At 35.4% G+C, this 27072-nt stretch overlaps 1 protein-coding gene across 1 annotated transcript in view; it reads right to left on the bottom strand.

Moving 5' to 3' along the window:
* LOC144432974 (putative ATP-dependent RNA helicase DDX10) overlaps positions 1-24017 on the bottom strand; it is a 43781-nt gene extending 19764 nt beyond the window's left edge. The window contains exons 1-3 of the mRNA XM_078121287.1: positions 23874-24017; positions 21770-21961; positions 20844-21002 (exon numbers count right to left, since the gene is read on the bottom strand). Of these exons, the coding sequence (XP_077977413.1) occupies positions 20844-21002; positions 21770-21961; positions 23874-24017 (495 nt within the window). The remainder of the gene's footprint in view (positions 1-20843; positions 21003-21769; positions 21962-23873) is intronic.
* Positions 24018-27072: the final 3055 nt, after the last annotated feature.

The following is a 27072-nucleotide window of genomic DNA, read 5'->3' on the forward strand; positions in this document are numbered from 1 at the left end:
AATGAATAAACAAATGACATCTGCCCCAAATACACACTTGCTCTAAAGTACTAAATAAAAAGAACAGTAACTGCTGTAAATAATAGATTAAGTGACAGGTTTGAGAATTTATTTTTTCGAAAAGCGCGTCGTCGCACTATTTAAGATAAACTGTCCTGACCAGAAACAATGCTCTTTTTATCTTCCGTAAGGAAGTTTATATAATAGCGATGAAGTCTGTGTGTCTGTGTGTGTGTCTGTATCACCATTTCTGGAAAAACGGCTGCATCAATTCAAACGAAATTTCATAGACATGTTCCGTAGGGTAATGACAAGAACTGATTAGGTTTTCATAATAATTCAATGAATATTAATGACCAATTTGAGTAATTAATCGATTGAACGAGTATAAAGTTGGTGTAAGATTCAGATTCTGATTCAGATTAAGGTAGCGTTATGTTATGAACGTTATATTGAGCGTCAGATGGCCTCAGATCCGAAGACATCCAACGGACTCAAACCTGAAATAATACCATTGAGACTACAGGGAAGGATTCTGCTTCCCTGCCGTCGGGGTATTTGGATCTGAGGCTATCTGACGTTCAATATGACGCTACCTGAATCTGAATCTGACACCAACTTTATTCTCGTGCTCTACACTGAGAAAGACTCTGTTTTCAGGGGTGTTGTGCCAACCTTATTTTGTGCTTCACTTGGATCTGCACTCTGCATTAGCTGGACAAACACCAGAAAAAAGATCGAGGCAGGGTATTTAAGTGATTCAAACTCACCAGAAAAGTTTTTTTCTTAGCCTTACTTAAAATAGGTTTACAATGAGCGCGGAGTGCATAAACAGGTGAAATATTTATCATCATTTCAATTTCGTCAAATATGGACTTATCATTTTCAAATTTCACACACTAATGTGCAGATGAATAAAGAAAAATCATGTCTGTTTAGATTTTCGATTAGTAGTTTAGGAAGTATTATATTGACCTCAAACCGTCTCCTTTTTACCGTGTTCTTTTCCGATTTCTCTCAATAACAAACAACCGCTGTTTGTTGCAAGCCTTGTAAATAATCATTTATCTAGCTCTGTATCTCAGGATATAAATACACTCTCACAAATTTATCAAGTGTAATAATCTATAATTTATACTCAAATGTATGTGGTCAAAATATGGAAAATAGACTAAACCTTCCCTAGCCTACAAAGAAAAAATTTCGCGACAATGTATCAATAATGGTGACCTATACATTGACCTCTATATAATTAGTGTACAGTGAGGGTGCGCCACTCAACAAAATCTTGACAATTTTCCCGTAGTGATTAAAGGAATGTTTAAACTCGTGGTGGGACAGAAGGAAGTTCAACACGCACATGCCATATCCCATGTATGTAGGGGATCACGAAAGCCGAGTGAAGTCAAGGATGGCAAGCTTTCCTGTGCTGAGAATAGGAGGCGTGGTGGGCATTTCAACAACATTTTTGACAACTATTAACTTTCATTGGGATTTGACGAATGACAGATACATGTGTATAAAGCTAAATTTCTTGCATAAATCATGAAATTGCAAGACTATACCCCTACGAAAGGCATTCAGTTTTAATCTGTTTTTTCTTGGCCTTAGATTGCTGTTTTCCTAAGAAAACATGACACAAATCATGCTACTACAAATCAATCAATTTATGGTCTATACAATAAGACAACTAAAGGTTGGACATACATCTTAAATGATCACTGGACATTTACCTCCTAATGATTCACTCGTCATGTCATGACAATTTGACAGCTTTTAATATTGGCATTTGTATTTAGGGATTAGCAGGTCATCATAAAGTGGAATATCTGATCTTTAGACATAAATGCCTACAATTACACCTCTTCATCTCTAAAAGGACACATTATTATAACTTTTAAATTGTAGGTAAATGCTGTAAAATGCTAGTAATTTCCCTCATCATAAAAATTATCTATCATTTTCTGAAGGTAGTCTATATACATGTACTAAAGTGTGTGCGTCAAGGGTATGAATGTCACGATGTTTACTACTTGTATGCTAACAGTGCAAATGAATCAAGCTGCATAGAGGGAACGAAAACAGCAATGATTTAGAAGAACCACCTATCATAACTAGTCTATAAGGTACACCATGACGAGACGTTCTCACACATCGGTCTTCCCCTGAGAGGAGATTGTGTTGAATTAACGACACAACATACACTTACACTGTGGTCGACTATCGCACCATTTGTACAGTGTGTTGATTACAACATGAACTACCAAACACCATGTGTGGTGTTTCGTTATCTTTTGTGATATGTCCACAGTCATGTCGTAAAAATATTTTGGAGATGGTTCTTCGCCTAGACTTGTCTTGTTGTTACTCCCTCAAGAAGCTTTCTATAACAACAGACTTGTCTTCTTGTTACTCCCTCAAGAAGCTTTCTATAACAACAGACTTGTCTTGTTGTTACTCCCTCAAGAAGCTTTCTATAACAACAGACTTGTCTTGGTGTTACTCCCTCAAGAAGCTTTCTATAACAACAGACTTGTCTTCTTGTTACAATCTCAAGTTCTCTACATTAGTACAGCAAGAGAGCGCCATGGTGTAGAGTTCACCTTGAGATAACACCAAGACAAGTCTCTGGGTTAGATATACAGAGCTTCTTGAGATAGTAACACATGTGTCTATGTCACTGGTTCTGCAGTGTTCGAAATATGAGTCAAAACGTTCAAAATTACCATTAATTTCCCAGATTTTTCTTTGATATTACTGGTGATGGTACGATTACATTTTTTCCCCAATACATGTATTTTTCTTCATTTAGCTAAGGATTTGTCACTCACTACTCACCTAGCGACTCATAGTGGCAAGGACCCCTTAGGTCACCCATATTTTCCTTGGTTGAACAAAGTAAAATATTGGGGAAAAACCTACGATCATGTAAGGATGGTTTAATACCAGATCCAAAGTATACAAATTGTTGTTATATCTGTGTACATCATTAATAAATGAGTACAAAGATTATGAATGTGTTTATTTGTTCTTTTATTCTTTACTTGAATTATTGTGTCTAGCTATTAAATCTCACAGCGTTTGTCATTAACATTATTTGTGTCTTGGAAAGACTTACGAAACTGCACAACCCTGAGATGACATATTTTTGTCAGGATATCATTGTTATTTTTAAAAAAAAGACTGTAAAACTGCAACCATGACGATTCTGTATTTTTAGCCAAGGATGTCAAGAAGGAAGTACTAAAAATAACAAATTAATTGAAGCCAACTTTCTAAGAATTTATTCTCCTTACTTGAAATAGAATTTTAATACTACCCAAGTGTGTCATGAAATTCGTCGACACAATGACTTCTCAGCCTCTGTTCTATGTGTGTAGATAACATAATGTATTAAAATCGGAACACGGTCGTCAGGAACTAGACTATTCCATGTTCTGGCTGTCACCAGTCCTCAGAGATTAGTGCTACCTACACATAAATATTACTAGAGGTGCATCTGAGAACGAGTCAACCTTCTTGTTCTATTTTTGAACTAATAAAACAAAGGGGTCAGGATATGACGGTAACGTTGCTATCGATACGGTAGCCAAGAATCGGGACAATGAGGGATTTTGAATTTTGAATTTCTCCATCTCTGTAACAAATTCAAAAAACCCCATTTGCATTAATTTCAGACTATAGATGCAAAGACTTTGAAGTGCCCTTTAGTCTTCCTGTTTTTGACCTCGGTGATGTCTCACAAACAAGATCATTGTGTCTAAAATAGGCCACATGAAATCTGACATATCAGATTTTTGACAATCAATCGCAAGTTGTTTTTCACATTGCCAAGTGAAATACACTGTCTATGCACTCAGTTATACTTGCTACTTATCATCACGATAGTACAGGTGGGCTGATATGTTTAGTCATCTAGCTTTTCCGGTTTTGGCTTTACATGTAGGCATCGGCTTTTGTAATGGATTTTTAAGTTGTACGGTTGTATCAAAACCTACTGCATGGAGTGTGTGCGTGGCAAGATCAATTTTGCAACACAAGAGTCACAAATTTGTCTAGTTCAATGCTAATCTCATCACTATAAATTGCCTTGTGTATGTTGGAAAGTACACATGTACATCTGTGTTAATACAGGTTCACACACTTGAATAGAGACTCTGTTTTCTACCTCTTGAGTTATGGTCTAAATTGTTCATTTTTACCAAAAAAAATGACTTGTTATTTGGCAATGCTAATCAATGTCACAAAATTCAGTGGCATGCATGCATTGTATGTGCCTCACTGTACATGTACCTGACATTTGTGCTAGGTTTGGTTCAAAGTAAACAGAGATACACTTGTACAGCTGTCCATAGCCAGATTGACACTGGGACAGATGGACATAAGTTATTCTTATAGTCCCTCTGTGTTGTAACATCACCCAGTTTCTACAGAATACAGTGTTCTTTAAATTGTTATGTAACTAATAAAAATACACTATATTGCCTAGTATCTTTCTACGTGGGCTCTCTTCTTTAAATGAAATGTTTTGAACAAAATAGTTCTATTCAGGCAAAAAAAAATTGTTTCTGGTGGTCAGGACATTTTGTCTAACATGGTGCGACGGTGCAAATTTAATAAATAAGAAATTTTCAACAAACCTGTCACTCAGTCTACTATTTATGACGGTTACTGTTGTTTTTATTTAGTATTTAGAGCAAGTGTGTATGTGGGAGGCAGATGTCATGTGCTTGTTCATGGTTGCCTCTGCAGTTGTCTGGCAGTGATGATCACTTGAGTAGGGAGGTGAGAGTTGATTTCGTGTTTCCCCCCAGATCTGCAGACTGCATGAGCTAGACATACACACACCTGACACGAGGATATTTTAAGTAATGTGCCAGAAACAATTCTTTTTTTTTTTGGCCTTATCTCTTTTTTTGGTCTTTTTTTATAGTTTGGACTGTTAGCTAACAAAGTAATCATAAATGCTTTCTTTCCTAATTTTTATTTTTATTTAATCTTTTTCACAATGATTATAGAATAGAATAGAATAGAATAGAATACCGGTAGAATAGAATTGAATAGAATAGAATTTGTACTGCATCAATTAAGAAAACTACATTTCATCATTAGATTTCTGCAATAAGTGTTTGGTGCTAAAACAAACTAGTAAATATATAAACTAGAGTGATAATAGTTAACAAAAATAACAAATGAGATTTATACAAAAGTGTAAACTTCAGGTTAGATAAATGTAATGTATAATTTTCATAAAGCAGTCGGGAGGTCACGGGTTCGAGTCCCACTGGAAACAGGGGATTTTTCTGCGACCGACCCAAACCCAGGGTGAGTGTTCTACAGACTCTATGGGTAGGCTGTATCACTCAGCCGTGTCTCACTCACAAGACGAGTGCGAATTTGGGGGGACTAATGGAGTAATGACTCGAAAAGTCGTGGACGATTACTCACACGGAGCCCGGAGGTGCTATGTTTGCCGGGCCTGAGTGACTCTGGGATAGCCTGTGGACTGACTGGGAAAGCCTTGACAGTTCCACAGCAACGTGATATAGAGCGTGCTACATAGCCCCGTCACGTAGTCCCAAACCCGAATGGATCTCTGTAGCATTTGTGTTTGTTTGTTTGTGTGTATTTGTCTGCATAACAGAAAAATCGTTGGGAGGAATTCCCAGCACACAAAAAATTTTTTAAAAAATTAAAAAATTAAAATTAAAAAATTAAAAAAAATAAAAAAAAAAATAAAAAAATGTATAATTTTTTATGGTTTTAATTCTGTAGAATGTCTTTTTTTTGATGATAAATGCTGATTTTATGAAAGTTGTGAGTGTCATAAGTATGTGTATTTGATCAGAGTTAAAAAGAGTAATACATTTTGTTCATTATCTAATTCTTTGAAATTGCCTAGATCACTGATTGCACTTAGTCTGGTATACATTTGTTGTCTCTCAATGTTATAGTTGTTACATGTTGTGATGAAGTGTATTTCATCTTCTATCATATTGCAGGTGTTACATAATCTGTCTTCAATCTCTATTTTTTGGTCTTTTATGTCTTCCAATTTCAATTTGTAGATCATGTGAGCTCAGTCTAATTCTTGAAATTAAACCAACTTCCTCTCTCTTCATAATTTTAAGATTAATTGGCTGCAAATATCAAAAGCAATATTTTGTTTTTTTCATTACCTTTATTGCTCTAGTCTCTAGTCTGTACAGTTACCACAACAAAAGAGACAGAAATACCCAAAATAGGAACGGACAAGACGTTGGTGATATCAAATCAATTGTGACTTCAAGCACTTATTTTATGGTCCATAAATTGAAGATTGAAGTTCGGGAACCCTGACAACAGAAATGTGGGTAAATAATAACCATGGTAACAGACAGGAGTAAATAATAACCATGGTAACAGAGAGGGGTAAATAATAACCACAGTTACAGAGAAGGGTAAATGATAACCCCAGTACAGAGAGGGGTAAATAATAACCCCAGTAACAGAGAGTAAATAAAAACCGTGGTAAAGAGAGGGGTAAATAATAACCCCGGTAACAGAGAGGGGTAAATGATAACCATGGTAAAGAGAGGGGTAAATAATAACCCCGGTAACAGAGAGGGGTAAATAATAACCCTAGCAACATACATGTAGTTATGAAACCTGGAAAGTCTGGCAATTTTTTCTCAATTAATACTGCCCTCACTCAAAGATACTGATGGGGCCTGGCTGATGACAACATCAAAGACAAAGTCTTCCAACTAAGATAGAGGGTACAACTATGATTTATTTCACCTAACTAGGGAGCTTAATGTGGATGTCCTTCTTCAACTCCTACACACACACTATGAATGGACACAATAGAATGATGTTGTGTGGCCGAACAATATGGAGTAATGACCACTTGGTCAATAACCTCATCAAATCAACTACAAGGTTATGTACATGTATACTACATAATCACGCTTTGTTTTTGGGGTGTAACTAGTTGTGAAAAATGCATACGTCACTGGCTGTGTTATTTGAAGGACTTGTTAGGTAACCATACTTATGTACCAGCAGGTAGCTATTATGACATCCACAAAACTACTGGATATGTGTAAATGAGGGGGTGGGGGAGATTGGGTACTGAGGGGGTGGGGGTGAGAGACATCATGTATTAGGAGACAGAACATATCATATCACTGTCAGTGTGTATGTACCTCAAAATATAATTTTGAATTTAGAAAATTTAGAAAGACCAGATACATGTGTATTATTAAAGAGAGAATGGGAAAACAGATTTGAATTTGTGAGGAAACTGGATGTGAACTTTAAAAAGAGATAGAGACGACCTTTAATGTGAACTTGAGAAGGGAAAAAAACTGGATTTGAACTTGTGAAGAAAAGGGGGAAGAACAGAATGATGTAAATTTGATTGGGTGTGAGGAAATCATCTGTGATGAGATGGGGACAGGGTATAAAGTGTACAAATTAAACCTGCACTAGCTGCAACTGGGACATTTTTTTTTATTAATTAAGTAACCAATGATGTATTCACTAAGAATTGCTCAATTACCTATAAAAAAGACATTGTATCTGTTAATTAGTGGTCAATATTAGCCGTACATGAAGGTACATGTAGTGTAGTGATAAGTTGAAATCTTGCACAACAGCTAGGTTAAATTGAATCTGTCCGTACATGTATGTTAAAAATGCCATATCTGTTACTTACTGGAGTAACACTTTTCAATTAGACAAACATAATATATTCACTGAAAATTATTAAAATACCAATAATTAGACATTGTACATGTTAGTCAGTGGTTGATATTATCCATAAGTAGTACAGAAACAGGTTGTAATTATGAACACTATTGAAGGTGCTCAATTATTGGGTGTATGGGGTGGGGGGGGTGGGAGGGGGGGGGGTTACCCACTGGGCAGGTCTGGCAGAGGTGTATGTAGGGGCAATGCCGTCAACCCCACACCCCATTTTAGACCACTTTTGACCAGAAACCAATGGCCCATTTTAGAGCATTTACATTTTTTAGAAGACCCCACTTTAGACCAAAATACATGATCACTGATATGAAAATGTCAATGAGTGAATTTGCTGCAGGAAATTCCCAGGGAAATTCCCGGAAATTCCGAACTAGTTGAGAATTAATTATGTGGTTCCTTCCCAGGACCCCATTTTAGACTCCTTATCACTAAAAAATACAGTACCCCATTATAGACCAAAGGGCGAAAAAACTCACCTAAAGGGTGGCACAACCTGTATGCATATACCAAAGAGGCAGTAGTACCCCCCTCCCTACCACCCCCCCCCTTTCCAAACACTCATACTAAATTTATCTAAGAAGCTGTGGAATTATTCACTAAATGAATTGTCAAAAAAACTCCATATATTCATAGGTTAGACCCCCCCCCCCCACCTCCCCCTAGGGGAAACACTTAAATAACAGTCAACCTATCTCAATAAAGTCCTCAACTGCATGAGATGAAACATAAAATTTAACCCCAGCCACCCACACAGTCATTTACATCATGTCTGAATTCTAACTAACAATACATGTAAGTTCAGTGTTTATTGGGGACAGTTACGTGATGTCCAAATATGGTATATTTGTCAGCTCAGAAGATGCTAATTATACACTGTTTACATCAATTAGAGAGTGATGCAGTGCAGTGCAGTACGTCATGTTGTATTGTGTATATAGCATATTTTATTTGACTCCAAATTACTTTTTATTACCATGAACAACTCACAATCATACACACAGCTGACATTGCAGTGGTTCATCCTCAAAATAAATAAATTTAAGATAAATAAATAAATAACTATATATAAATATCTACATATGCATTTAAGATAAGTACATAAATAAAAAATAAATATAAATAAACAAATAAAAAATAAATATAAATAAATACATACATACATACATACATACATACATACATACATACATACATACATACATACATACATACATACACATGTACATACATACATACATACATACATACATACATACATACATACATACATACATACACACATACATACATACATACACACATACATACATACATACATACATACATACATGTACATACATACATACATACATACATACATACATACATACATACATACATACATACATACATACATACATACATACATACATACATACATGCATACATACATACATACATGTACATACATACATACATACATACATACATACATGTACATACATACATACATACATACATGTACATACATACATACATACATACATACATGTACATACATACATACATACATACATACATACATACATACATGTACATACATACATACATACATACATACATACATACATACATACATACATACATACATACATACATACATGTACATACATACATACATACATACATACATACATACATACATACATACATACATACATGTACATACATACATACATACATACATGTACATACATACATACATACATACATACATGTACATACATACATACATACATACATACATACATACATACATGTACATACATACATACATACATACATACATACATACATACATACATACATACATGTACATACATACATACATACATACATGTACATACATACATACATACATACATACATGTACATACATACATACATACATACATACATACATACATACATGTACATACATACATACATACATACATACATACATACATACATGTACATACATACATACATACATACATACATACATACATACATACATACATACATGTACATACATACATACATACATACATGTACATACATACATACATACATACATACATGTACATACATACATACATACATACATACATACATACATGTACATACATACATACATACATACATACATACATACATACATACATACATACATACATACATGTACATACATACATACATACATACATACATACATACATACATGTACATACATACATACATACATACATACATACATACATACATACATACATACATACATACATACATACATACATACATACATACATACATACATACATACATACATACATACATACATACATACATACATACATACATACATACATACATACATACATACATACATACATACATACATACATACATACATACATACATACATACATACATACATACATACATATACATACATACATACATACATACATACATACATACATACATACATACATACATACATACATACATACATACATACATACATACATACATAAAAACAATAGAACACACAAGAAATCTTTTGATGACAAAATTTTGGAAAGAAAACTCTTCCAGGAGTTTGACATGTGAAAATATAGATATTTTGGTTACAAGTGCTGTCTCTATTTTTTGTTTCTATTTTTATGCAGTTTCTTGTTGGTTTCTGCGTAGTGTTTGTATCAAACAGACAAGCTGAATGGTATTGAGAAATTCACTGTATGACAAAACATAATCAATATCAGCTCATTAATGCATGCTGAATTACCAAGTGAAGATAAGATACAGATACATGTAATGTACAATGTGATGCTCCTTAATATGTTATTGAAATAACACACCCACAGTCACTTGTTGTTGGAACCCTAGAAATATCCCTTGCTTTACAACCTTGTGATGATTGATATAACGATGCATAAAGTGTTGCTGCTAAGGTAACCATGGTAACAGAGTAGGAAACTGGACACAACTCACATTGTAAAACTTCCACACCTCTGATATCATTATTTTTTTAAGAGAATGCAACTGAATTTTTTTTAAAAACATATACAATGTATGGATATGTGGGCTTCAAAGGGAAAAAATAATGAGACCATTTTGACATTATCGTTAGACATCTAGTATTCCTTACACAGACCAATAATGGCACAACAACTTTTTATATATTCTCAATTTCAGCTGGTGTCATCAGAGGTACAATTTTTTTGGGGGGCCTTACATGGAAGCACTCTGTGTCGACTTCTAGACATTTAGTGCCACAGTGGTCCTAACTTTCCCAATGGCATATACAGCAATGTCATCAGACAATTTAGAATCTTTGTTGACTCAGTTATAGCAGGGCTCAAAATTAACAATAGTCCCATGCCCACAGACTACCAATTCTTGTCATGGGGCTACCATAGTTTGCAGCTGGTAGCCCACTCAGGCTACCACTGATTATGTGATGAGGATGGTAGATTTATGGACATGAAAGTATTTTAATAATACACATATTTTCAATAGAGGAAATCAGTTTTCAGTTCAGGAACTACAATATACGGGTCACAATCCTTGGCCTACCAATTTCTGAAACTGGTAGCCCACTTATGACAACCACAGAAAAAAAGTTAATTCCAAGCCCTGCTTATAAGGCTCGTACCGGAAGAATTCTTGTACAGACCTATAGTGGCACCATAACTTTCCCAAGTTAAATGCTAGCTACAGCAATGTCATTAGATCATGTAGAATCTCCTTTTTAGCCTTAGACTTCTATGCATTGAGTCTCAGGGCTTCTTGTACAGACGTTAAGTGCATCGTCGCAAACCACGGCCTGTTTTACGGCAACGTTCTTGATGAGCCTCCCACATGATATTTCAAAATGTAGTGGTAGCAATAATAACTCTGGCTTGCGAGAATGGTTAGGTGGCACAATGACCACCCTGACTTCCTCAATGGTATATGTGTAAGCCTCGTGGCTTCTTGCACAGACCTATAGAGACACAATGGCTGTCATAGCTTCCCAACGCCAGCCGTCATCATTTACAGTAATTATAATGTTATGCCTATAGGCCTGAAGGATTTCTGCAAGGTTATTATTTGTGCTTACTTGTTTCCTATTCATCTTCTACGTACAATTTGACAATAGCGACTTGGTCACTCCATCACATTGCCATGGTAACCATATATGAAGTCAGAAGAGGAGAGTCAATTGAAAAGACCTTGGTTGTCTGTTTGTTTCTCAAAAACATGTTGTTGTTTTATATATTTAAAGTCCAACAGAATAGGTCAACCAACAGAGATCAGAGATTTCTCAAAATCATCACTGGAGTTACAATCATACAAAATGTATATTTACGATACACAAACTGAACTGGCTCAAACACTGCAATCTGATTGATTATACATTTATACATGTATATATACATGTAGGAACATTTCACAACATCAATGCCCTGGATTCATAAATTTAACTTCATTTTGCACTAAGAAATACTATTATGACAGGACCTTATGATGCACGAGTGCAAGTGTGGCATACTCGGGGTATTCACACAAGTGCCTGCCATATTGAACACATATTGCCTGGCCATGAGGGCTATAGCACCCGTTTATTACACCCGAGGGACTGTGAGTTACCAGAATCACATGCTATTTTCCGAGGCCAAAGGCCGAGGGAAATAGCATGTGATTCTGGTAACTCACAGCCACGAATGACCTGACTTTGAACTAAAGGGCAAAAGACTTAACCTCACTTCTCAAAACTACACTGATTATTCTTCAGGGTTAATATTAGTAAGATCTACCTGTGAGCTTCTCTCAAGGTATTTTACATTGGCTCTGCATTGCAATTATCATACCAGGTACATTGAAATCTATTTCAGATTCATGTAGCATTCCATACTTCTGTTAACGGTATTTACAAAGCTTAGCCAGAGAATACTGCATATTATTATTAAACTGAAATTAATATAAACTCACTTCAAATTAAATAAATTAGTAGTCAGCTACTACAAAACCAAGGTGACTATAGCATTCCAAATAGGCAGCATTGTGTTTTTTTACGACAAAACCAGAGTGACTATAGTGTTTCAATTAGGCAGCATGGTGTTTTTCACTACAAAACCAGTGCAGTGTTTTCCCCAGAGAGTTTTCACGTATCAGCCCGATATCCTTTAATTTTCGCCAATACGTGATCAGTTGTCCCGATACGCTGTCTGATTGCTTAGGATCGGTAAATTGCACGTTACATTGTTCATCTGTCACTCTGTCACCTGACGCCTTTGTTGTTTTCAATGTATACTCCCAACGTTTGTATTGATCCTTCACACATAAGTAAAACAAAAGAGTTTCTAATTAGTTCAAACGACTATTCAACCCTCTACCACTATCAGACAGATTTCATTGAAGTTTGGCGTCAGTATTGTTTTTGATGGGAATAAAATGCATAAACCCGCTAATGTTAGTACGATTCACACTACGGTACAATCTTTCGGTAAATCAAAGGCAAAACCAGCCTATCCGTAATGTCGGTTCGGCCATAGAAGCATGTCGGAACTGCCAGGTTTTCACAAACAAACGATGCCGTGCCATTTTGCTATAATAAAGTATAAAAGTTCGACAAACACATGAAGTTGGCATTCAGTGTCTCTTTCGAGTATGTCTCAACCCAAGAGCGATTTGCGTAGTTGGTTTTATACTCCCGTGTCATGAAAAAAGTTGAACAGACTAATGTACCTTTCGATAAAGTGGTGATGTTATCTCCGATTATCAGTTTCAAGTTCAATTTTACTCCAAAAACACTTTTAGTTTGTAGTTAGACATTGTAGACTGATACATCGTATGACTACGATGAAAGCATGGATTTTCCAATATAACGGCCATGACGTCACAAACTATTGCTAGTTTTTGATGTCCTCAATAGGGAAGTATAGTAAGTCTCGTGTATCATGAAATTTTGGACTAACATGATGTCTACAGGTAGCTAGCTGTACACAAACTTTTCGTGTTTCGAAAGTCTAATTTATCTGTGGACATTAAGATTGAAATAATTTCAGCTTTCCTAAGAATAATAATCAAAAACACTGGTTTTAAAAAACTGTTATGAGTTTCTTATTGGTGCTAATATTTTGTAGTAATAAATTGGCCTTCAACTTTCCTTTGACCACAAATACTTGTACTACTTGTTTGATATTATGATGTACATTGATTTTATCATTGAGTTACTCAGGAATATAATTAGTTTGTCATGTAAATTTATGCTAATGTCAATATCATATCAACAAACCTGGGGAGAACACTGCAGTGACTAAAGCATTTCAATCAGGCAGCATGGTGTTTTTTACTACAAAACCAAGGTGACTATAGCGTTTCAATTAGGCAGCATAGTGTTTTTCACTACAGAACCAAGGTGACTGTAGCATTTCAATTAGGCAGCATGATGTTTTTTACTACAAAACTAGAGTGACTATTATAATAGCGTTTCTATTAGGCAACATTGTGTTTTTTACTACAAAACCAGAGTGACTATAGCGTTTCAATTAGGCAGCACGATGATTTTTTACTACAAAACTAGAGTGACTATTATAATAGCGTTTCTATTAGGCAACATTGTGTTTTTTACTACAAAACCAGAGTGACTATAGCGTTTCAATTAGGCAGCATGATGTTTTTTACTACAAAACTAGAGTGACTATTATAATAGTGTTTCTATTAGGCAACATTGTGTTTTTTACTACAAAACCAGAGTGACTATAGCGTTTCTATTAGGCAGCATTGTGTTTTTTACTACAAAACCAGAGTGACTATATCGTTTCAATAAGGCAGCATGATGTTATTTATGTCTCACACAAAATCTTCTGTTGTGAATTACACAAAAAAAAATACAGGCACTGATAGCATTTGCACTCGCCTAAAATGTTACACTTTATCTGAATGTGAACAAAAATAAACAGCTTTGTTGTTTGAATCTTCACAGTTTCACTCAACAGTGAGGTTCATTTGTGTTCACAGTGAGACAAAATGTATCATTTACGTGCATGCGAGCTACCTGAGTCAGTATATTTGTTTGTGCACTTCAACACAAAAAACATTGTGTGGAATGTAAAAATCATTATGATTATGCCACCTAATTCAAACTCTATAGTCACTCTTGTTTTGTAGTAAGTACTTAGTTTCCCTGATATCTTATAGGGGTTTTATTGGTAATCATTGTAGTAAAACACATAATGCTGCCTAATAGAAACGCTATAGTCACCTTGGTTTTGTAGTAAAAAAACACAATGCTGCCAAATTGAAATGCTACAGTCACCTTGGTCTGGCATCAATGTGATTGCTGAACTTCATTTATTTAGGGGGGTGGGGAGGGGGTCTGGCATCAATGTGATTGCTGAACTTCATTTTCAAACTATTAAACAATTTCGAAAACATTCATGAAAGTGATAACAGGTTCTGTATTTACTACTGAGATGTTGAGATGTTGAAATTTACTTCTAATATGATATACATAGTGCTGGTTTTTCGGTAGTATTTTAATGTGTTTACCATCATATTTTTACATTGCATCAATCATAGTGGTGTGACGCCTACAATTTTCATTATGGTTTACATGCATATAAACATGTCGATGTCGTACTTGTGAACGTTCCTTTAGGGGGAGGGATTTTTGTCCTAAACGAACAAATTTCGTTTATTGAGTGTATGCGACATTGTGCAATCGTCCCCAAGTCTAAATACAAGTTGTATGTGACACTAGACAAGTCTAAATACACTGTATGTGACACTAGACAAGTCTAAATACACTGTATGTGACACTAGACAAGTCTAAATACACTGTGTGTAACAGACAACAAAAATCCATTATACAAGCGACATAAACTATACTGTCTAAATGTACAGGTATCATTTTGAATTCAAGGACACATCTTACAGATTCATTCTGTCAATGGACACAGATTCTCAAGGTTGCTACAATTTATTATTATCACGCCATGGTAATAATAGTAATACTGTCACTAGAGACCGGTATTACACTGCAATTAGATCTACTCATTATAGCTGTGACGGGTTAAAAAAAAAAAGATGTATATAAATTCTTTATTCAAGAGATGTTGATTGCTATATAGTTACATACTCATCCTTGATCAATAACAACAACTAATTCTTCACAAAAATACAAAATAAATATAGTGGACTGTGGTAATATCTATCCCTGGTCTATCTATCCCTGATATATCTATTCCTGATCTATCTATTCCTGATATATCTATTCCTGATCTATCTATCCCTGATATATCTGTCCCTGATATATCTATTCCTGATCTATCTATTCCTGATATATCTATCACTGATATATCTATCTATCCCTGGTCTATCAATCCCTGATATATCTATCCCTGGTTTATCTATCTCTGATATATCTATCCATGGTCTACCAATCCCTGATATATCTATCCCTGGTCTATCAATCCCTGATATATCTATCCCTGATATATCTATCCCTGGTCTATCAAACCCTGATATATCTATCCCTGATATATCTATCCCTGATATATCTATCCCTGGTCTATCAATCCCTGATATATCTATCCCTGATATATCTATCTCTGATATATCTATCCCTGATCTATCTATCCCTGATATATCTATCCCTGATATATCTATCCCTGATCTATCAATCCCTGATATATCTATATCTGATATATCTATCCCTGATATATCTATCCCTGATATATCTATCCCTGATATATCTATCTCTGATATATCTATCCCTGATATATCTATTCCTGATATATCTATCCCTGATTAACTAGACTCTTTACAAAATTTAAATATAATAGATTAGTATTTTTTTTTAATTTTTAGTTTTTCAAATAACAAACAGGGCATTTGGATGAGGATTGGGTATTAATTTCTGATACTTAATTTATAAAGTGATTTTATCATGACTTGTGAAATGTGAAACAACATACGCCAAGTCCTTGTTTGTAACTCAATACAATGAATTAGATTTGAATTAATAAATACATGTAAAATCTTTGTTATTGTATGCACAGTTACAAAGCTTTACATATTAATTTATTGAGTTACAAACAAAGACTTCACATATCTTGTTCCATGTTGATTTTTCAAGTAGGAAGCCATGACAAAATTGCTTTATAAATCAAAAATCCAAATAAACACCAAATCCTCATCCATATGGCCACGTTGACAGTTACAGTCAGCCTTGACATGACAATATCAAATATAGCATTTTTTTTTTAATTAATTGTATTTCAGTGAGTTTATCTAACAGATATATGACAATAATGCAGACATCTGGGCCGAGTAAACATTACAGTAGCATTCAATGCATGCAATTTTACTAATCAAAACATATTTATTGGAGTATGAGTGTTAGATGACAAAATCTTGTACTTGTTCATATACATGATTTTCGTTAAATCAATAATATATTATTTCAGTGACACTGCTAAGAAGACAAACTTGGAACACTTGTTCATCTACATGAAAACTTTGACTAATTAATTGTGATTTGTTCGAAATGTGTCTGTTTCTCAATCAACAGTGGAAGAAGAGGATTTGTGTATGAGACGTTGACTAAATTCAATACATTTTTTTCAGTGACAATCTTTGGCGACAAACTTGAAATGCTTATTCATCTACACAACTTGGACTAAATTCAATAAAATATTTTTCAGTGACAATCTTCAATGACTTGCATACTTTTTCATGAATACCATGTCAATAAAATTCAATAAAATATCTTTTTCAGTGACAGCAAGATGAAAATAATGTCGTATGTGTTCATCTATATGACTGTTATTAAATTCAATAAAATGTGTTTTTTAGTGACAGTCATCAATAACAAACATGGAACACTCATTCATCTATAAAATTTTTCCAAAATTCAATCACTATGTCAAATGTACAAGTCATCAAATATGTATAACAGACTAAAAGCCTTACAATATTTACTTTCCTACATGTACAGATTCCTTCCTTTTTTCCATCAATTATTTCCATGGATGTAAATAGGGTTTTAGTGGATTTCCATTACAAATGTCTTTCATTTCATAAACACGTGCAGTAAATTTTTAAAAATTTAAATCGTTATTAATTATACATAACCAAATAATTGGTTTTCGATATGACTGACTGTAGACATCCTGCGCTAATTTTTGAGAATTTCCATTTAAGTTGACTTCATTTTATACAACAAAACATAAAATATTTCTGATTTTAAACATGATCACACACATTTCCAAGTTGGGTGCTTGTGTGCTTCACGGGAAATGAGATGATGGTAAGTACATCAAAATACTACATACTGGAAACCCAGCACCGCCTGTCACATTAGAAGTAAATTTTAATCATTTTCTCAACATCTCATTAGTAAATATAGAACCTGTTATCAATGAAGGTATGAAAGTTTTCGAAATTTGGTCAAAAGTGCGAAAATGAAGTTCAGCAATCGTATTGACATCAGACCCCCCCCCCCCCCCAACTAAGTTCATTTATTGAGCTTGTGTTAAATTGTGCGATCGTCCCATAATTAAACTCTACCACAAGAAATCATAAGACAGAATCCTCTACTCTACAAAAACCCTTGACATCTTTGTGACTCTGTGAAATTGAAAGTTTTATTAAAAATGTAGAAATCTGGTTTTACAATTTGAATAATACACACTAGTAATAGTACATATTTACGAAGTGTCTTTACAACGTATGTCATAATCATAGCATAGTAATAGTACAATTTTTACCTCTTGGCACAAACCTCTAATATCACAATAGCCCTATATACATCTTTCACAACTCCCTACACTTTGTACATACAATCCAATGCAGCCTCTGTAAGTATGACTAAAGCACATTCACATTCCCGTCTCTATCCTAGTGCGGTCCAACTATGGTTCAAATCTTGCCGAAGGGTATATAGTGAAATAGTAAGCCTTGAACCAGCAACCTACAGATTTCAAGCAGCCAATCTAACTAAATGACAAAATGGAACTCTTCAGATCTATATCAGCTCCTCATATGAAAGACTCATACTATACATTTCCATCAATAAAGAACTTTTAAATACCAGAACACTGTAGAAGGCAAAGAAATTTTTTTTTCTTTTTTTTTCCTTTGACCTGCAATTTTGAAAGTAATATGTGAAGTATTTCACTCTCAAATGAGCCAATGTATGAAACGTCAATAGAAAATAATAGGAATTCATCTTTGTTGGCAGATCATTGTATTCAATTGAAGTCTTCCAGCAAAAAACACATCAATTCACCATGACATTCTGTTAACATAAACAGCGTAAATATCCTAGACACTGAAACTAGACATTTTGAACGGGGAGTGAAGGAAGTTATCTACATCCGGGCACTTAAACCATCACTGAACAGAGACGGAGGGTGATACAAACTTCCAGGCACATATGACCCCTTATTAGGCTCAGGTGTCCATAAGGCCACATGTACTGAATAGTTGGTCAAACTGTTGACAAAGACTGATGTGTGCAGTTGTAAATTTCAGGAAAAATGTTTAAGTTATGTTTTGGAACAAAAGTTAAATTGAATGCTATAAAATAATGGGGTTGAATTTAAAACCTTTTATTTCTATATCTCCTCATATCTATCTCAAGTTCTAGTCTCCTCATGAAGTGTGCATTCTCTGTAGTTGGTCTGATCTTCGTTTATTTTAACAAACTCAGAAAATAATATTCGTATACGTTGTCTATTTTTGCATAAAATAATTTACAGGTCCAGAGCTCTGTCTAGTCTTCAATCTGTCATAATTTCTATTTGACAAATGAATTATTGAAGCAGACACTGCTGTATTTTAAAGTGTCCTAATTTTTGTGTATTGACTACATGTACATCAGAAAAGTCAAATGCACATGTTGGTAATGGAACAAACTAAGCACATCACAGTTGGACAAGCAAACATTCACGCAAAACTACGTGAAAGTGTTATATATTCCCCACCTCCCCCCCCCCCAAAAAAAAAAGTGTTTTATTATGATGAACTATATCTTTTGTCATGCTCCTAAATTACATCTTTACTTCTACATACAAATGCATCTTAAATTTGAGACATTTTGTTGTTCTGACAATGTTTGTTCAGCTCCTGAGGGAAGTATTTTCAAGAAGGGGTGTGTATCATAATACAATCACAGCTAATACAATTATTTTAATGGCACATATACAGAATCACTAAACATAAATTGCTACATGGTTATTTCATTCTCTGTATTCCACAACAACTTTTGTACTCACTTCCATAAACATTACAAACTGATGAAACTAATGGCTTAGACACATAAAATTTGGTACACTGCATGCCATTGTGAACACAAAACAATATTATGACAACTGACACTCATTGTAAATCTGAGTGTTGTCTGTTTGTCTTCACAACATGCTTATACTAACAGTGTGTGTAGTTTGTAAATGTACATATATAAGGAGAACGCCATTCAAAGAAATAGAGATATTTTCATAAACTCTAGGTTCTTCAGAGTCATTTCATGATTTGACATCACCTACAATTACTTGTGATTTCTGAGAAACATCAAGTTGATCTTGATTCCTGAGTGGCTATTCCCTTCAATGTAAAGCATCTCCTTATGAATATTCACATTTCAACCGTGAATATATTATTTTTGTTGACTCCCCAATGATGCAATATCCCAGAGGAAAGATACCTATAAAGGCACAAGAGTAACTGGATATTTCTCTGAAATCACAAGTAATCCTCTGTACCTGAAATGGCATACTAGTATTAAGGCCTATGTGCATCACAAAAAATAATGAATATATGATTTCTTGGTCAACACCATAACTTCTGCTCCACACACTTTGCATGCATTACTAACAAGTTGACTTTCTCTTTCTATTTTCTCCCTCTACAATGAGGTGATATGCTATCGCAGGTGCTGAGAACTGTAGGTGATGTAAAATCATGAAATGACTATCCAGAACCCATAGTTTACGAAAATGACTTCATTTTCTGGAGTGACATCCCCAAGTTTAAGTATATAACATTGAATCAGTGCGGTATCACTGCTTTGTTCACCATACCTTGCCACCGATGACGAGGCCAGCAGAGAAGTCATGTTTCTTGCCAATCTTACAGAGTACCTCATACGTCTGTAATGCTAATTCTCTGGTGGGTGATATGATCAGTGCTCCTAACCCATCTATAGCACTCCATCGATTTCTAAATAGACATTCCAATATCTTTTAAAAATATAACATGAAGAAAGATTACTACATCTTCAGTTTCTTAACATATCGAATATCTTTCAAAACAAAAAAGTGATCATTCGCACAAATTACTATGTGATCATTTTTATTCTTTCCTATTTCATGTAGTTAAACACCTTTTGCTTATCCCACCACTTTCTTGAATCACTGTATGGACCCCACTGGAAAGAAGCCTTTGACTTTGTGGGTTATCCAAGTAATTCAACAATTTGTACTAGTTTTTATTTGTATATCTGTACTGTTGATCTTGTTGTTTTACTGAAATAAACTAAACTAAACAGTCTGTTATACTCCATTCGTAACAATACTGATGAGACATTAGCAACGATTTAGGATTCATCTTTCAAAAACTTTCTGACTGTATGATTAGAAATGTTTATTTATAACATAAATGTGATATAAGTCTAGATGTGTGGGCTCTCTCTCTCTCTCTCTCTGTCTCTGTCTCTGTCTCTGTCTCTGTCTCTCTCTCTCTGTCTCTCTCTCTCTCTCTCTCTCTCTCTCTCTCTCTCTCTCTCTCTCTCCCTCTCCCTCTCCCTCTCCCTCTCCCTCCCTCCCTCCCTCCCTCCCTCCCTCCGCTGTCGGGGGTACAAAGGCAATGTTGTGTTAGAGAAATCCATTTGCCTATATCATGATACAGTAGAGAGCGAGAGATTATAGAAAACCAGACCACACATAATCTAGCAAAATGCATGTAACGACTCATGATTGGCACTCAGTAAACTGAAAGATAGACTTACAGGTATGAGGAAAGCTAGTGTTTTGCCAGAACCAGTTTTAGCAGCTCCCAGTATATCTTTTCCTTGGAGAGCCAGGCCTATTGTTTCACGTTGGATTTCTGTTGGTACTTCATACTCCGCCTCCAGTAGTCCAGTCTGTGTCTTCGTACAAAGTGGAATGTCTGCAAACTTTTCAAGCTTTTGTGAATCAATCTTACAGAGGTAAAAATGCAGAGATTTATTGATTAAGATTTGAGCATTATGGGACATTTTACAATATACACATCTATGTTTAGTTGGCAGAAATTATTGTAGCCAGTAAGATACAGAAGTGAGTGGTTACCTACATGACAGCGGACCAACGACTGGACCTTTCAGACTTAGTACAATTTATTTATTTATTAATCTTTCATATACAGACACCAATTCAGTGTATTAGCACTGTTCTACCATTGAACCTGTTGCAAGATTACGTACACAGAAAAAAAGGGTCAAACTAGGACAAAAAGTTACAGATGCACAGTGTACTTTCATTTTAGTAGATATCTAATTACATTGCCAGACTACATTCTTAAGATGTCTTTTAAATATCGATGGATTCGGAGCTCATCTTATGGATAGGGGTAGATTGTTCCATTGAACAGCACCACTATAGTGAAATGCCCATTTCCCATATTCAGTTTTAACTGTAGGGATGTATATGTTACCTTTACTGGCCTGTCTTGTGTTATAGAGAGGAATTTGGTTGGAAAGACTGAACAATTGTGTTGTGTGCTACACCTCAATCCAAAGTTACTCTCCAACTGCTCTAGTATTAAGCTAGCTACATTTGTAAGTGCTTATACCGTATTCTGCCACATATACAAAACACATCTTAGCAACTAAAAACCTTTAATAGATAGAAAAGTTGAATGCTTGCACTATTAAACACAGTATTAACAACTGCATTTATGGGAAAACCTTGTTTGGTGACATCACATGTACATGTACCCAATCTCTTTGCTTGACAAATACACACAGTGTCAAGACAGCAGTTACGGTATATTCATGATGCCATATCACCAGGGGGTTTCCCATAAACCCTTGCAGGAAATCAATCCCCAAGAGAACTCATCACATGTACATGAATAATGCAGTAGGACATTCAGAAAGTACCATACACCAGGTGTACATTGTATTTATTATGCAGTTACTGGTGACGGTACATTCTGAAATTTCCTAAATGCATAATGACATGAATGTTTGTATCCATTCAATGTGAATATTGTACATGTAGTCCACAGATGACTACATGCATGGACTTATTGTGCACACAAGAGAAGTGCAAAGATCCCCACTAGGTCAGTTACGAACTCAGCCAACTGTATAATTTAATCATAATACCAGAAAATATTATAAGTATCCAGAATCTATGAAACTATCTATATCAAGCATACAACATATAATGATTAGTTGTCACTTTTGGTGGAGCTGTCTTTCCTACAGCTAAAATATTGAGGGATCGCCGAACGCCCATCATACACATTTTCTGTTTCCTAAGAATGATTTAGATAGATAAAAAACCGAGCCGAGTTCTCTTGATTCCCTGTGCATAGTATGTAAATACACACACTCTCATCCCAGAGTGATTTCACAATCAAATTAATCACATGACATCATCAACACAAATCCACATGGTCATGATCACAGGGGCATGTATTATTGCTTTGATTGCCGTTTTCTTAGGAATATATCGTACGAATCCTGCTGCTACAAATGTATCAATCTCTATACTAGTAGAAATATTTTCTTTTCTCCTTACTGGTAGGAGTATATAGTCAAAAGGTTGTTATATTTAGTCTGTAGACCTGTAAAACAACAATCTATGAAATACTACACGCCCCTATGGTCATGATGGTATACATATATCGCGTGAATAGTAACAGGAATCTTGATCGACATAATTAGGTGTAGTCTGTGAGTGTTAATTTTCAGCATGAACTTTAAAGGTAGTGGTGTCACCCAACACATACACAAGTATATTAATCACATGTTCTCCATGTGTTGTGGTTTACTCAAATCCGCGTGTCCTCACCTCTCAAACACGACGGGAGTAAATTTCATATGTATTAATACTTCAACTTACATCGTTATATCTTTCAGGGAGCAATTTTATCTCTCGTTTGTCACCTTGCAATGATTTTATTACAAAGTGCTTCTTCGTTGCTCTCGAAGACTTGCTTTTGCGAGTGTGTCGGTAACCCTTCTGATATCCACTGCGCGCAGCCATCTTGGAAATTCCGGATGTTACCGAAGATGTTCGACTGTTACCGAACGCTCACGTGGTTTAAATATCGACGCTCTTTTGTTTGGTAAAAGGTATTTGCATAAGCCTGTTAGATTCCGGTTACCCGACCCCACCTAGTTTTTCACGTCGACCCTAAACTTTTTTTTAGGTATTCGAAAATAATAAATTGTGTGAAGTCTTGCAAGAAATAGTGGATATGGAAACTGACATCAACAGACAATACAAAACTGTTCTTCCTGGCATTTTGTAATGGCTGTACATCTGATGAGAAGAAACCAATAACACAGCGACCACATGGAAAAACAACAGAACACATAACTATCTGAACTAGACAATCACATATGAAAAAATACATATGTAAATAAATAAATTGAGCGTAATCGGAACCACACATTTTTTTTTGTTAGGTCGTATCCGCTTTCGATCCGCTGGAAATTGTAGGAAGTGAAATTATGAATGCTTACAATTCTAATTTTTTTTTCTTCCAAGTATGATTGCAGGTTATTTATCAATTTATCACAGTATATGTTTTAAAAAAAATAAAGAAAAATAAAAAAAATAACTCTACGCCATGCCATGGCTTAATAATAATCTTTTATACGCGTCTCCCAAAATGTCCAGTGAGGGCCATCCCTCATGGGTTCAGTGTTAATGCAGGAGGAAACCGGAGTACCCAGGGAAAACCTGCATTGTTCGGTAGAGTCAAACTAAACGACACCCTTCTTACTTACAGCGGACCCTGAGGTGGCGAACGCCGACCGCAGTGGTAAGAGGCAAGTCACGTGGTTTAACCACGAGGCCACGGTGCATGTGAGCCTCATATTAAATGATTGGTCCTAGAAGTTGGCAATTATAACAGTAACCATTAATTGACTAATTAAAATCAGTCATTCATTCATTCATTCATGTAAGAAATTTACTGTTTCCACACTTAATCACTTCGAGGATTGGGTTTTGTTTTTGATATAGCTGCGTTTCTTCCACTTTATTGTCTGTTAGTGTTTTGCTCCAGCTCGAAAGTGTTTAAATCGTCTCGCTATAAGCTCGACCTGCTTGTTTCTGAATCAAAAATGCGATGATATCTCAATAGACTTTTATTAGGATTTCACTGTACTTTGTACATCCATAAGCAATTTAATAAACGAAAAAGCGAAAAAAAACCAACACCCAGGTTGTTGAGAACAAATCCGGAAAAGTACAAAGTAACTAAACGATAACGAATTCTTTAAAGCATAATCGAAAATGAGTATCATCATGCATCCATAGTGTAACTTGTGTTCCACTCTTCTACAGCGAGTTACATGTTAGCTTAAAACATGAAACAAAATGTTATCTCACGCTACAAAAATTCTTACCAACACCATGCTGCATATTTGTCTGTATTAACGACAATTGTTACACGTATCGTTCATGGATGGAGATCACAGTAACTCACACAAACTTGAAAATGTAGCAAACTGTTTTGTAGTGTTATTTTTGTCCTAGACAATGAAACTATGTATTTAAAAAAAATGTAAGCAAGAATTCTGATCACTGAGAGTTAGCCGTTGAATTTCAGCATGTTAAAATTAAGATTTGCCAAGTCTGGCGACGATAGCGCGACATTCGAAGTCTGTTTCAGGTCAGCTGGCTTCTACTATATATTGTTACTGACTCTGAAATCATTACTCAAAATGTTCGCCCTCTGTTAAATTTTTCTGATTAGGTACCATGCAGCTAGGCGTTATTCACTCATTCGACGTACAGGTCAGGGCCTTATCAAACTTTTAAAAACAGTGCCGAGGTTTCATATTAAATGGAGATAAAGGTGAGACTAATTAATTTTGCTTCATATTTTCATAGGGTACCCAGAATTTCATAAGAGTCGCCAGGCCTCTCTAAAAATTTGTGTATTCAATTCCCACCATGTCTCGCAGTCTGCATCAGCTCTCTTTCTGACCAGACTTGAGGAGGTTTCATAACTCGACTTTAGAGAGCTCGCCCGAGGCAAAGTTTTAAAACGACTATTTTTGTTCTCTAAGCCTAAAGATATACTGTAAACCCCATCTTTGTTCACCTTGAAATTACCTTTATGTGATTGCAGGGTGCTTGTAGAGGGGGCCATTTGTCATTATAACTCGGATATTCATGGTTGGGATGGGGGCCTAAGACGACATTTCACAACTACTACAATATCAAGTGCCATAGACAGACAGACAGACAGACAGACAGACAGACAGACAGACAGGAGGGGTTTAACTAGAGAGATTGACCTCACCAATTGTATGCAGGGTAGTTTTATTCTTATACTCCCAATCTCAATAGAATGTTTTCCTATTTACTAGTTATTTAGCCAGGACCTTGAGTCCACAAGTAGGGAGGCAGACACAACAACTTTGTCTACATATCGTGTACGTGCTTTGATTGCTGAAACGAAGTTATATAGTCTAGCACAAGAGACAAAAATGCCGGTAATCTCACCGAGTGAATTTGGGGAATTTTTCAACAGACGATCTTGCACAACACTAGTCTTCGGATAAGGGGGCTTCATTTTAAGGTGAGCTTTCAAGTTATGTTAGAATCTATCAGGAGAAGGAGAAATTTATAAAAATTGGTGATGTGATGTGCATATTTAAGAAATGACCGCGTGAAAAATTTACAATCTGGTCATTGAACCAAACAAATTCGTCTTTTATAACTCGGCCAGACTTGAAAGTCCTAAAAAAATATTTTAATTGAAATTACTAACAGTATTCTTGAAACTTTCCAAATAAGTTTAAATATTTTCTCATTATTTCTTTATTGGTTACGAATTTTAACTGTCTTTCAAAAGAAACAAATCGATATCGTGGGGGAGGGAGGGGATGGGGGTTCCAGACGTGTGTACCTTGAACTGTGACGTAATCTTTATAGTCATCACAATAGCACGGACTGAGTTGTGATGATGACTTGGCGCCGTACGGTCGGTCGGTCGGTCGGAGGTAGATGGATGGGTGGATGTGTGGATGGGTAAGTGGGTGGGTAAATATGGGTGGGTGGTTGGTTGGTTGGTTGGTTC

Source organism: Glandiceps talaboti, chromosome 3 (assembly GCF_964340395.1).
Source record: "Glandiceps talaboti chromosome 3, keGlaTala1.1, whole genome shotgun sequence".
Taxonomy (NCBI): Eukaryota; Metazoa; Hemichordata; class Enteropneusta; family Spengelidae; genus Glandiceps; species Glandiceps talaboti.